Source organism: Tenrec ecaudatus, chromosome 9, assembly GCF_050624435.1.
Source record: "Tenrec ecaudatus isolate mTenEca1 chromosome 9, mTenEca1.hap1, whole genome shotgun sequence".
NCBI lineage: Eukaryota > Metazoa > Chordata > Mammalia > Afrosoricida > Tenrecidae > Tenrec > Tenrec ecaudatus.
This window is the reverse complement of record NC_134538.1, coordinates 30,564,443-30,577,119: the sequence shown is the minus strand read 5'-3', so window position 1 is coordinate 30,577,119 and position 12,677 is coordinate 30,564,443. Positions and strand designations below refer to the sequence as shown.

Below are 12,677 nucleotides of genomic sequence, written 5' to 3'. Positions count from 1 at the left end.
AATTCCTCAGGGAACTGTTAATAGTAAAGTGTGGATCGGGGCCCTCAAACTACAGCCCATGGGCCACAGGCGGCCCACCGAGGACATTTATCTGGCCTGCTGGGTGTTTTTTGTCACCGCTGCCTGTCCTGCTTAGCAGCTGACACCTGCAGTGTGCATAGGAATTTGTACATAGTTTTTTTTAAAACTATAGTCCAGCCCTCCAACAGTCTGAGTGACAGTGAACTGGCCCCGTTAAAAAAGTTTGAGGAGCCCTGGGTGGATGATTGCCACGTGGTGTGATCTGTCCCCCCAGTCCTCGAATAGCTGAGGGCATTTAAGAACAGTACCACTTGTGGACTTGTTGTATAGCAAAATTACTTGGGGTCCAAATGGAGGTTCTGTATTCCTACTACTGCTGGGTGCTGAGACACAGATCTGCCCTAGGAATCTTGGGATTACAGAGACTTGCGAGTGGGGATAAAGGTGGAAGAGGCTGAGAGCCTCTCCTTGGGGGATTGATGGCATAGCTTTCAGTCACCAAGATTTTGACCCGAAATCACAGTCCTAGTGAGGGGGAGATAATTATTCTCTCTCACTGCTCCAGTGAAGACCAGTTGCAGCCACCAGTTACAACTCCAAATAAATATTCATTTTAACTTATAAGGAGGCTTGTGATAAGAACCCCTGTCTTACAGGAAGCAAACATCATGAAGAAATTCTGGTCACAGCCAGGATTAGGCAAAGTGGAACTGCAAAAACAATCCCTGCCCAAGGAATGCATTTATTCTACAAAAACACTAGAAGGCTTAGCTTTCTGAGAGTGGCTTCTTTTTTCTTGAACAGGTGTCTCCAGCTGTCTTTTGGGAGTCATAGCAGCCCAGATCAACCTCAGCATGATCTTGTGTTATTCCCATGGTTCTTCACAGTCTTGACCAGAGACAGGAGGACTCAATTCTTGACTCCTCCTAGTTTCACTCCTATAGGACTGTGGTATGTCACAATTGTAGGGAGGGAGATTTATCGAGCAGTCTAATTTGATACCAAAGATGCTGTCCATGATGGACTTACCTGGCTTGCCACTCCCCTTTCTGGGAGGAATCAGAGTTGGCCATGGCATCAAATACCACACAAACTCACTCATCAAGCACTTACTTACAAGTTAAAGTACATTCTAAAGAAGGAACGATAGGTGTTCTCCACAGAATGGAGAAGACTCAGTTATGATACAAAGCAAGGGCTTTTATATCTTGATGTGAAATATATGCTTAGGGGAGAAAGTCAGGGTTTTTCTGGGAATAGGAATGTTCCCCCAGCCTCCTACCCCCGCCCAGTTTGAGTGACATCCCTTGTCCCTTGTGTTACTCTGGGTAGACTAGTGAGAGAAACAAATCCAGGGAGACTCATATGTGTGTAAGAGAGAGTTTTATATTAAAGAGTAATTGTATATTAAGAAAACATTCCAGGCCCGTCCAGATCAAGTCCACAAGTCTGATATTAGTCCATATGTCTGATTCCAGTCTATACATTCCTCTTCAAACTCACACAACACATGCAATGATGCTGAGTGCAGCAAGATCGCAGGCTAGTGGGTGGAAAGTCTTGTGGATTCAATGGTGGTGGAAGCATCTCAGTGTTGGTGTGAGTCTCCATGTGGCTCCTCTAGCTCCAGGGCTGTGGATCCATCAGCATAGCTCCATGTGGCTTGTCATCAGGGATGTCAAGGGGAGAGTGCATCTACCATCTGATAAGCTTTTTGTCTCCATAGTGCCTCCAAATGAGGTCATCAAGCTGTGACCCGATTGACAGGCTAAACTCCACCCCTCCACTCTTAATAGTCTCAAGTTGACACTAGAATATGTAACTGCTATACCCCTCTCCTGTCTTGAATTGGTTGGGCTCTGAACTGCCATGGTGCTAGAGGATATGCGCCTTTTACAATACTAGTGAATCTAAGGGTATCTAAGTCATTTGCCACCCCTACTCCGGAGGCTCCAAGTTGGTACAGCCCCTTACCTCAGAGTCCCTGCTCTTGTGGTTTTAGCCCCCTTTTCTGCTCGGAAAGCAATTATTTGGAAAAGGCACCAAATGCAGGAATTTCCTTGTTCTGTCCTTAACAGTACATACTTATCGTCGAGCAAAACTCAATAGGCGATTCTCCTTTTCAGGCTATTTGTGTGGACATGCTCATTTCGCTGCTATCACCCAACATTAGGTCATTAAAAGAAATTAAAAAACGTTACCAATTTGGGATCGCGCACACCCCTTAATAAAATTCCATTAAGACCGACCCCTTACTTCCATCGTTCTTTATTATTTTCTAAAGAGAAATATCAGGCCATTTGTTCGCGGAGGTGCTCCATATAATTCACTGCAACACGAGGGGTGACAAGTGAACAGTCAGAACAATCAGATGCTCCCACACAGAGGGCAGACAAATTAGCTGGCATCTCCATACAACCCTAGGCTTGCTAACGACTGCTTTTCTGACGTGTCCGGCTTCTTAAGGTGCTCGGGATTCCGAGGCAAACGGTCGGTCCGGGAAGGGTTCGGAGCTGGGTCGAGTCCTAGTCGGGCCCTGAATCGCTACGTCTTCCTCCCTGGTTAAGCGCATCGCCCACTGGGAGCCTTCCCCGCACCGCGGCGAGGCCGGACTCTCGGGCGGCCCGGACCCCAGACGCCGGAGCCGGGTTTCCGGGGCCCACTTGCTGCCGCGCACCAACCGGAAGCTCCCTATGGGCGGGAGCTCCCTGTGGGCGGGAGCTCCCGGTGGGCGGGAGCTCCCGGTGGGCGGGAGCTCCCGGTGGGCGGGAGCTCCCGGTGGGCGGGAGTTCCCGGTGGGCGGGAGTTCCCGGTGGGCGGGAGTTCCCGTGGGGGAGGTTGGAGCTACTGTCGGCCAGATGCTGGTTTCGAGAGAGGCACGCCCCGCGAAGGTGATTCGGTCCATTCTGGTTTTCACCTCGGAAAGCCGCAGCTGGTCCGCTTCTAACGGTGTTTTGTGAGCGCCGCCTGGCGTCGCCGACCCGGGGGCCCTTTCCCTGGCTCTCGGCCCACAGGGCGCCCGGGGCACCTCTGGCCGGCTCAGTCTCCTCTCACTCTCCTTAACCTCCTTCCTGCACCGAGGCCGCTACCAGACCCTTTGTTCCATGGCCCAGGCCCGCATTCCCGCATTCCCGCATTCCCGCATTCCCGCCCACCTCTTCTGGAGCCCCGGCGTCATTGTGTGGCATACCAGGTATAAGCGACAGTTGGGGGTGTGTCTCACTCGGAACTCCTAATTGCGTTGGTTGTCAACCTGGTTGTACCGTTTGGCTTGGAGGAGGAGACGGATTCTTAACCCTTTGGCTGTGGTTGGGTCGGGAAAAGTTAGTACTTGGCTTCAGTGTTGGCGTTGAAGGCTAAGTGGGAAGATGAGAACTTAAAAAGTACTGCCGCGTTAGGACTCAAATGATCTGTGTATTTGAATGTTCCAAAAGTGTGTCTGAGACAACCACAAATAGTGTTACTCGCCCTTACTCACTTAGTTTTTATTTTTTAGGGATTAGGTTTCAGAGCTGCTGACAGATAACCGAGACTCAGGTTTCAGCCAAGTTCCCGACCAGTTCATCCTCTTACAGAGTTAATAGCCTTTTGTCGGCTAGACAAGAAACAATTTACCTTTTTCGTGGAATTTTTATTAGGTAGGTTACATTTTATCCAATAAATTACATCAAGGTAGATGAGTGTTGAGTATAACTATTCACATTCCACTTGTATTCTTTGTGTGAATTTTCTTGTTTTTAAAAAGCTTTTTGTGATTTGGGTGAAAGTTTACAGAGCAAAGTGATTTTTTTGTTCAACAGCTCATAAACTCTGTGATTCGTGGCATTAATTGCAATCCCCACAATGTAATAACATTGTTCCTACTTTCTGTGTTTACTGCTTTTTCTTCGGTTTTAAAAAAACAAGTTTAGTAAGATGTCACACATCACACTCACCTAACTGCACTGTACAATTAAATGGGTTTTCACTATATTTACAAAGTTGTGCATCACCACTATCAATTTAGATCATTTTCATCAATCCAGAGGAAAGCTATATTCATTAGCAAGTGATCATGCTTCATCTCCCCTCCCCCAGTGTCTGCCAGCCCCTCATTTACTCTCTTTTTAGAATTCCCTATTCTGGGCATTACACTTAAATGGAATCAGATGGGGTGACTTTTGTGACTGTTATCTTCTACTTAATGATTTAATCTCACTGAGGATAATAATTTCAAGGTTCATCCAAGTTGTAGCATAAATCATTTTCATTGCTGAATAACATTCCATTGTATGGATATACTAGTTTGTTTTTCCATTCACCAGTTGCATATAGGGTTGCTATCAGGGTTTTAGTTTTGATTATAAGAGGGGACTTCAAAAAATGAATCAATGGAATTAAAAAATAATGAATAATGGGTTTTTTCCTTTGAGTTTTTTTAACCCCTTTGTATACCTTGGAGTGGACTTGCTTGGCTATATGTTAGCAGTATACTTAGCTATTTGAGGAACTGCCAAGTTGTTTTCCAAAGTGGCTGCAGCATCTTGTATTTCCATCTGCACTGAATAAGGGTGCCAATTTCTCCACTTCCTCTCAAACACTTCCATTGTCTTTTTATTGTAGCCACCCTATGTGTGTGATTTACAAACATCTCCCTAATGACGAAGGAAGGCAACTTGGTGGGGCAATGGCTACACCCTGATGACCAGGAAGGCCAGTGGTTCTGGTCTACCAGCCACTCAAGGGCTTGTGGGCTAGCTTGAGGGTTTCAGGGCTAGTTTGGGGCTTTGAGGATTAGTTTGAGGCCTGAGAGCCAGTTGGAAGCCTTGAAGTCTAGTTGGGTGGGCTTGAGGGCTAGAAGCATGCATCTTGGGAACACCCACTGGCAGCCCCCCAACAGAAGCTTGCTTTTTGGGTTGGTTATAGCAGAAGCATGCCACTGGGTGGGGGTAGGTAGGAGTGGGAGCATGCAAAATCATGCTTCTTGGACACACCCTCTGGAATACCCTTGCCAGAGCATGCCTAGAGGGGAGAGGGGCTAGTGTCAGACTGCAGCCAGAAGCATGCTTCTGGGAAGCTCCCCCTGGTCCCTCCCCAAACATGCTTCTGGGGGCATATAAGAGTGGGATCCTGCCAAGAGCCTGTTTCTGGGGAGCTCCTCCTAGCTGCCTCCTGCCAAAGCATCCTCTGGGATTTTGTAGACTGGGACCCTGTCAGAAGCCTCTTGAAGCATACCTCTGGGGAATAGTGCAAGAGTGGGACCCCACCAGAAGTCTATTTCTGATGGCTCCCACTGTTGGTGTAGGAATGGGACCCGCAAGGAGCATGCTCTGGGGGCCTCCCATTTGCAGCTTTCACTAGAATCATGCCTCTCGGGGGTGAAGGAGTAGGGCACCGTGCGAAGCATGCTTTTGAGGGTGTCTCCCAGGCAACCACCTGCCAAAAGCATGGCTAGGGGACATGGAAGAGAGGGACCCTGCCAGAAGATTGCTAGTGGAGGGCTCCTCTGGGAGGCCCCACAATCCCGAAGCAAGCCACTGGGGGCGATATAGGAGTTGGGACCCCACCAGAAGCATTCTTTTGAGGAGGGGGGTATAGGACTGGGACCCTGCCAAAAGAAAGCTTATGTGGAGCTACCCTGGCAGCCTCCACCAGAAGCATGCCTCTGGGGTGGGTGTAAGAGTGAGACCCCGCCAGAAACAGGCTGCTGGGGGCTTCCCCTGCTAGCACCCCTCCAGATACATGCATCTGGGGTGGTGGTGGTATAGGAATGGGATCCCACCAGGAGCATGCTTCTGAGGGGCTCCCCCTGGCAGTCCCCACTCCGGAAGTTTGCATCTGGTGTGGGGGTGTAGGAGTGTACACCAGCAGTATGCTTCTGGGAGACTCCCCCTGGCATCCTGTCGAAAGCCATGCCTCTGTGGGGTGGGTTTGGGTGTGGGTCTAGGAGTGGGACTCTGCCAGAAGCATGCTTCGAAGTTGTGTCAGGATAGCCAGCCCCTAACGAATCATCGCAGGTCTGGTAGGCCCAATTGTACAGAGATAATAAGTAAACATTACTGTAGTAAAGTCATTGAGGTCATGAGAGATAGAAGAGAGAGTAAAGTGAAGGAGTCAGACATATTTCATGGTAGTATGCTCACTTCAGCCCCACTTGGTGGTCCACATGGAGATGGAAGAGGAGAGGGCAGGAGAGAGTTATCTGAATTGGGTGTGGCCCCAGGAGAGGGTGCCTCACCGGAGCCATTGAACTCAACTTTGCCAGCCGTGAGTGTTCCAAGCTCCAGCTAAGAAGGTATCCACCGGTCCCTTCCGCAGGCTGAGTCCACGGCTTATCCTGGCCAGTCTGCCCTTGTGCTGAGCCCTTTACTCTGGGCACTCACCTCCCCGTGGCTCAGGGAAGGCCCTGTTAGGGCCATTGCTGGTCCTAGTCTCAGACCTTCCCAAGGAACAGGGCACTCAGCTTGAAGCCCCACCGATGAACTTCTCTCCGCCCTACTTATTGTGGGATAAACAGTGTTGTCTGCTTGCTCTGGATGGCTGATAACCCCCAGGGAGAATAACCCCTGACCTACTACTTTCCTTGGCCTCCAAGTGTAGTCATTTACCATACGTAGCAAGCACCTAAGTTTGGCATATATTTGGGGGAGGCAACTCGGGAGAAATCTTTGTTTCCTGTAGGGTTGCTCCCCACCAGCTCCAGCAAAAAGCATGCCTCCGTCTGGAGTGTGGGAGTGGGGCCTACTTTTTTGCAGGGCGTGCCAGGAGGAGCCCACCAGAAGTATGCTTCTGGAGGGGTCTCACACCTACACCCCCCCCCCAGAGCATGCTTCTAGTGGAGTCCCTCTCCTATACCCAAACCGAGCCTGCTAGGTAGCACGTTTCTGGCAGGTTCCCACTCCCCCCCCCAAGAGTTTACTTCTGGTGTGGAGTGCAGGGGGATCCCCAAGAAGTATGCTTCTGGTAAAGTCCCACACCTACACCCACGCCCCTTCCCAAAGCCTGCTTCTGGAGGGGAGGGAGGTTCCAGGGAGTGCTCCTCTGTAGCAGGCTCAGGTCCCATCCTATACAACCCCGGAGGGAGGCTGCTGCTGAGGAGGGGTGCTAGGGTGAGCCCCCTAGAGGAATGGTTCTAGTGGGATCCCACTCCTATACCCCTCCCCCACCCCACAGCATAATTCTTGTAGGGGGGGTCAGGGGGAGCTCCAGAAGCATGCTTCTGGCAGGGCCCCACTCTTTCAGCCCCCCCACATAATGCTTCTGGTGGAGTGCAAGGGGGAGAATACTTTAAGAGAGAGATTCAAGGAGCCCCCCAAGCATGCAAGGGGGGTTTCTCCAGAAGCATGCTTCTCTTGGGGTCCCACTGCTACAACCCTCTCTGTAGGATGCTTCTGCAGGCAGATTCAGGGGGAGCCCCACAAAAGCATCCTGATGGGGTCCTACTCCTACACCCCCTCCCCAGAACATGCTTCTGGTGAGGGGTCCTAGGGGGGCTCCTCAGTAGCAGGCTTTTAGCAGGGTCCCACCCCAACATCCCTTCTCCAGATCCTGCTTCTGGCGGTGGGTGCTGGGGGGAGCCCCCCAGATACATGCTTCTGGCAGGATTCCACTCCTACAATCCCCCTAGAGGATGTTTCTGGTGTGTGTGGGGCAACGAGAGCCCTCAGAAGCATTCTCCTGGTGCGGTTCCATTTATACCTTCTTCAGAGCCTGCTTCTGACTGGGACCGACTCTTATACCTGCCCCAACTATGTTTCTGGGGGAGGTGCCAGGGGAAGCTCCACAAAAGCAGGCTTCTGATGGGTTCCCATTCCCACATGGCCCACCAGAGACACATCTCCCATGAGGGGCTGCCAGGGAGAGCCCCCCAGAAGCATGCTTTGGTGGTGTACCCCTGCCACCACCCCAGAGCCTGCTTCTGGTAGGCGTTGGCGGCAGGAGGAGCCCCTCTCAGAAGCACGCTTCTGCCTGGGTGCCACTCCTACATACCCCCAGAGCCTGCTTGGTGGGGTGGGGGTGGGATGGGAGGGGGAGAAGGGGGGTATCCCTTCAGAAACATGCTTCTGTCAGGATACCACTCCTACACCTCCCTACAGACTGCTTTTGATGGGGGTGCCAGGGGGAGCTCCCCAGAGCTTGTTTCTGGTGGGGTTCCACTCCTACCCCACCCTGCTGAGCATGCTTTTTTCAGGAGGTGCTAGAGGGAGACCCCAGAATCATACTTCTGGTGGTGTCCAACTTCTACAGCCGCCCCCAAGCATGCTCCCAGTGGGGGGGGGGTGCCAGGGGTCCCCCAAGAAGCATGATTCTGGTGGGGCCCCACTCCTACAGCACCCCAGAGTATGCTACTGGCAGGGGTGGGGTAAGGGAGAGCCCCTAGAACAGACTTTCTCACAGGCCCAGATCTTCAAGAATTAACAGGTGTCAATTTACAATAGAATTTACTAATGAATTTACTGTAGAGCTGGTTTATCCTTATTGTTAGGTGCCATCAAGATGGTTCCAGCCCATAGCAACCCTATGCACAACAGAATGAAACATTACATTGTCCTGCGCCAACCTCACAATTGTTCCTATGTCTAAGCTCATCGTTGCAGCCACCGTATCAATACATCTCTCTGAGGCCTTCCTCTTTTTTGCTGCCCCCGCACTTTACCAAGCCCGATGCCCTTCTCCAGGAATTATCTCCTGACAATCTGTCCAGAGTGTGCAAGACAAAGTCTTGCCATCCTTGCCTCACAGAAGCACTCTGGCCTCACTCCTTCCAACACACACTGGTTTGTACTGTTAGGCCAGGGTATTTTCATGACCTTCTCCAGCACCACAATTCAAACGCAGTGGTTCTCTTTCGGTCTTCCTTATTCAGTGTCCAACTTTCACATGCAAATGAGGCAATGGGAAATGCCTTTTAACAAACTAAATCTCAATTAAATATGGTACATTTACAGAGTTGATCAACAGCCGACAGTCTTCCACTTCCCTCTATCAACATGGATTTAATTTGTTCCAACTGTCCCATTGAGTTGCAGACAGTAGTAGAGCTAATTTCCTAATTCTTTCTCATTTTGTACCAAAATGTGTTAGTCCAGGTGGACTAGAGAAACAAATCCAGAGACACTTATATGTGTATCAGAAAGAGCTTTATGTACAAGAGCAATTTTACATTAAGAAAGCAGCCCAGTCCAGTCCAAATCCGTGTGTCTGATATTAGCCCATATGTCCAGTACCAGTCTATAAATTTCTCTTCAGACTCACACAACACATGCAATGATGCTGAATGTAGGAAGACCACAGGCTGGTGGGGGGAAAGTCTTGTGGATCCAGTGGTGGAGGAGGCATCTCAGTGCTGGCAGGGTTCTCCACGTGGTTCCTTCACCTCTGAGGCTTTGACTTCCATCAGTCAGTCTCCATGTGGCTTGTCAACAAGAATGTCTCTCTGGGAGTGGCCTGTTTCCTGCCTCCAAAATGTGGTCATCAAACTGCATCATGCTTGACAGGCTAAACTCCACTCCCTCACTCTTAATTCTCTCAAATTGACAACAGATTATGTTACTACCACCCCGAATCATCATGTCACCACGTCTCTGAGTTCAGTGGGTATTTCTGATCCATGGCACAGTGCTACTTCCACTAACTTTCTGCTTCTTGTCACCAGTCTCCCAGTCTCCAAGTGATATGATGTGACTTGGAACTTTGCTTCTGATTTTTTCTCCCTATAATTCTGAAAACCTCCAATATCATTGGTAATTCAAATGCCTTGTAATTACAGGAAAGAGTAAAGTTTTAAAATTAATATCTCATGGACCATTTATTAATGTGAGAAAAGCATCGTGATACATTTTCAGGGGACAAGAACATACAATTCCATAGATGTATAGATTTTTACTTCACTACACCTGTGGATTTGTTTAGGTAAGATGTATGTTTGGTGTGTGTTGGACATGTAAAAAGAGAAAATAGTATTAGAACGATGTTTTCTGTGCATGAAAAGGGAATCAACGAATTCTAGAAAGTTCGGCAACTGAGGACTCTGGTAACCCTGAACTTTGCAACTGGGGCTACATTCACTGGTACCTTCTGTCAACAGATTCCGTCACTGCCAAAGAAGTAGTCTTGTCTGAGAAACCACTGATCTCCAAGGAAACAGACCTTATTGAGCCAACCTTGTTAGATGAACTAATCTGTCACACTGACTCTGTAGCCTCTGTGTACCATCAGCTTCCCAATGCGTTTGTAGAAGGAAGTCTTAGGATCCATAACAAACACCCATTCAATATGGAAGCACTGATTCTGGTGACAACCCTGTTGGCACGATCACTGCAACCAACTTGGAACAACCTCAGCTTCTTTACTCAGGCAACCTTTTGATTCCTCAAGGAGATCTTTTGAATCTTGATCTTAGTCTCCCAGTCAATGAGCCACAGGTGTCTTCCATGCAAATGGGAGCAGTGGATCTCTTGGCAGGGGAACTAGATAGTCTGGCTGGGCAGTCCTGCATCCCATCTTCAGTGCCTGCAAAATTTGCTCTTCCACCTACTACTGCTGACCACCTACTACTGCTGAATGACCTTTTTGAATTTTCCACAGAAACAGGAGAATATGTGACTGCAGCAAAGTTTAAAGGCTTGGAGATTTCAGGAACATTCACTTACCATCAAGGCGACATCTATATGGAAATGAACTTCACCCACACAGGTTTGCAGCACATGACAGACTTTGCCATCCAGTTAAACAAGAATAACTTTGGTGCCATGCCCAGCACACCTCTGACCATCTATACACCACTGATGCCAAACCAGAGCATTGACATCTCCCTTCTTCTCAACACCTTAGACCCAGTCATGAAGATGGAACTTCTGCAGGTGGTTGTGAAAAATAATATGGATGTTGTGGTAGTTATATAACAGTCAATTTAAGGATTAAGCATGTAGGGGTGGAGTCCAGCCTGTCAATCAGGTCATAACCAATGAGGCTTCTGTGTGGGCATAGCCTTCCCCTAAGGATTCTGGGAATTCCACTATTTCCTCCTTGGAGGTGGGAGACTCTGCTCACACCCTGGGAGACAAGCAGCTGCCACAACACATGGACCCACCCTGATGCAGCCCTAGGTGCTGGAGAAGCCATGCAGAGACCTCCCAGCACTGAGATGTTTCCAATGCCACTGGATCCAAAGACTTTCTACCCACTCGCCTGTGATCTTCTACATTCGGTGCCATTGCATGTGTTTCGTGAGTCTGAAGAGGACTTTATAGATTGGTTTTGGACATATGGGCTAATATTGGACTTATGGACTCGATCTTGACTGGGCTGGGATGTTTTCTCAATGTCCAATTGCTCATACATAAATCTCTTTCTTATACCCATATGTGTGTCCATGGATTTGTTTCTCTAGTCTACCCAGACTAACACAGATGTTTTCTACTTCAGCTACCTCATTCCATTCAATATGCTTTTTGTAGAAGATGGCAAAATGGAATGCCAGATCTTCTTTGCAACATGGAAGGATATTCCTAATGAAAATGAACTTCAGTTTCAGATGAAGAAATGTCATTTAAATGCCAACACTGTTTCCGGAAAATTGCAAAACAGCAATGTTTATATTGTTGCCAAGCAAAATATGGAAGAGCAGAACATACTGTACCAATCGCTGAAGCTCATGGGAAATGGATTTTGGCCAAACTTTTTATCCAGTCAGGAAACCCAATTATATATTGTTACTGAAGTGCAGAGCTTCTGAAGTCTCTCAGTACATCTATCAGATTTATGACAGCATCTTAAAAAACTAATGGACGGGTCCAGTGCCCTCCAGCAACCCTGTGTTTCGTGTAAGCCATGAGCTCTTCACTGGAGGAAATTGCTTTGATGTACAGAATCTAAACACAAACACACTGAGGGTACCCACTAAAGTAGTGACTGATGTAACCTGTACTAACAGTAGGGCATCACCTGCCGCATATTTTGAGCTTCGTGTGAACCTGTATAACCACTGCTTCAATCGCTTCCCATTTGTCACCTGCTGCTGCTATCTGGTCCTTACTTGTGGCCTTCTCCATGCTATGCCAATGATTGGTGTTGTCTACATCTGCTTTTGAGTGTCATTTGATATTTTGAAACCAACCACTCCTTTCAAAAGCAGAAAAGAGGGAAAAGTAAAGTAAGGAAGTGTTCCTGAAAAAAAAAGTTTCATTTTGTACTTTAAGTTTTATTTCATCGGTCGATATGGGGTCCCTGCTGAATCAAATGAATAAGCCCTGCTCTTCTCTTTTAACACAAGAGAAGCAGTTTTACTCTGAGCCAGAATCACCTCTACACAAACTAAAACAACACCTGGTTGGTTTTTATTCTGTTTTTTAATACAATGAGGATACAGAAATCCTGGTGGCACTGTGATTAGAGCACTGGCCATCGAAACTCCAGTTTCTAAGGAGAACTATTACATTACCTGTCCATAAAGATCTACAGTCCAGAAAACCCTATATAAAGTCCCTGTGAGTTGGAATAGACTCAATGACAGAGTATGATTGTATGATTGGAGTCAGAAAGCATGTTCTCTCCCATTTTGTGGAATGAGTTTAATGGCCCAGAACTGAAAGTAGTTAACAGGAAGTGAAAGTTTCCTGTTTTACAAAGTTGTATTCAGCAAGTCAATTCAAGTCTGCAAACAAATTGCCCCAGTC

At 48.3% G+C, this 12,677-nt stretch overlaps 1 protein-coding gene across 1 annotated transcript; it reads left to right on the top strand.

Moving 5' to 3' along the window:
• Positions 1-371: 371 nt before the first annotated feature.
• LOC142457181 (AP-2 complex subunit beta-like) lies at positions 372-10,904 on the top strand. The gene is given in 6 exon segments (XM_075558535.1): positions 372-401; positions 2,589-2,765; positions 3,036-3,214; positions 7,398-7,474; positions 9,992-10,264; positions 10,267-10,904. Coding segments are annotated over 6 exon segments (1,374 nt in total).
• Positions 10,905-12,677: the final 1,773 nt, after the last annotated feature.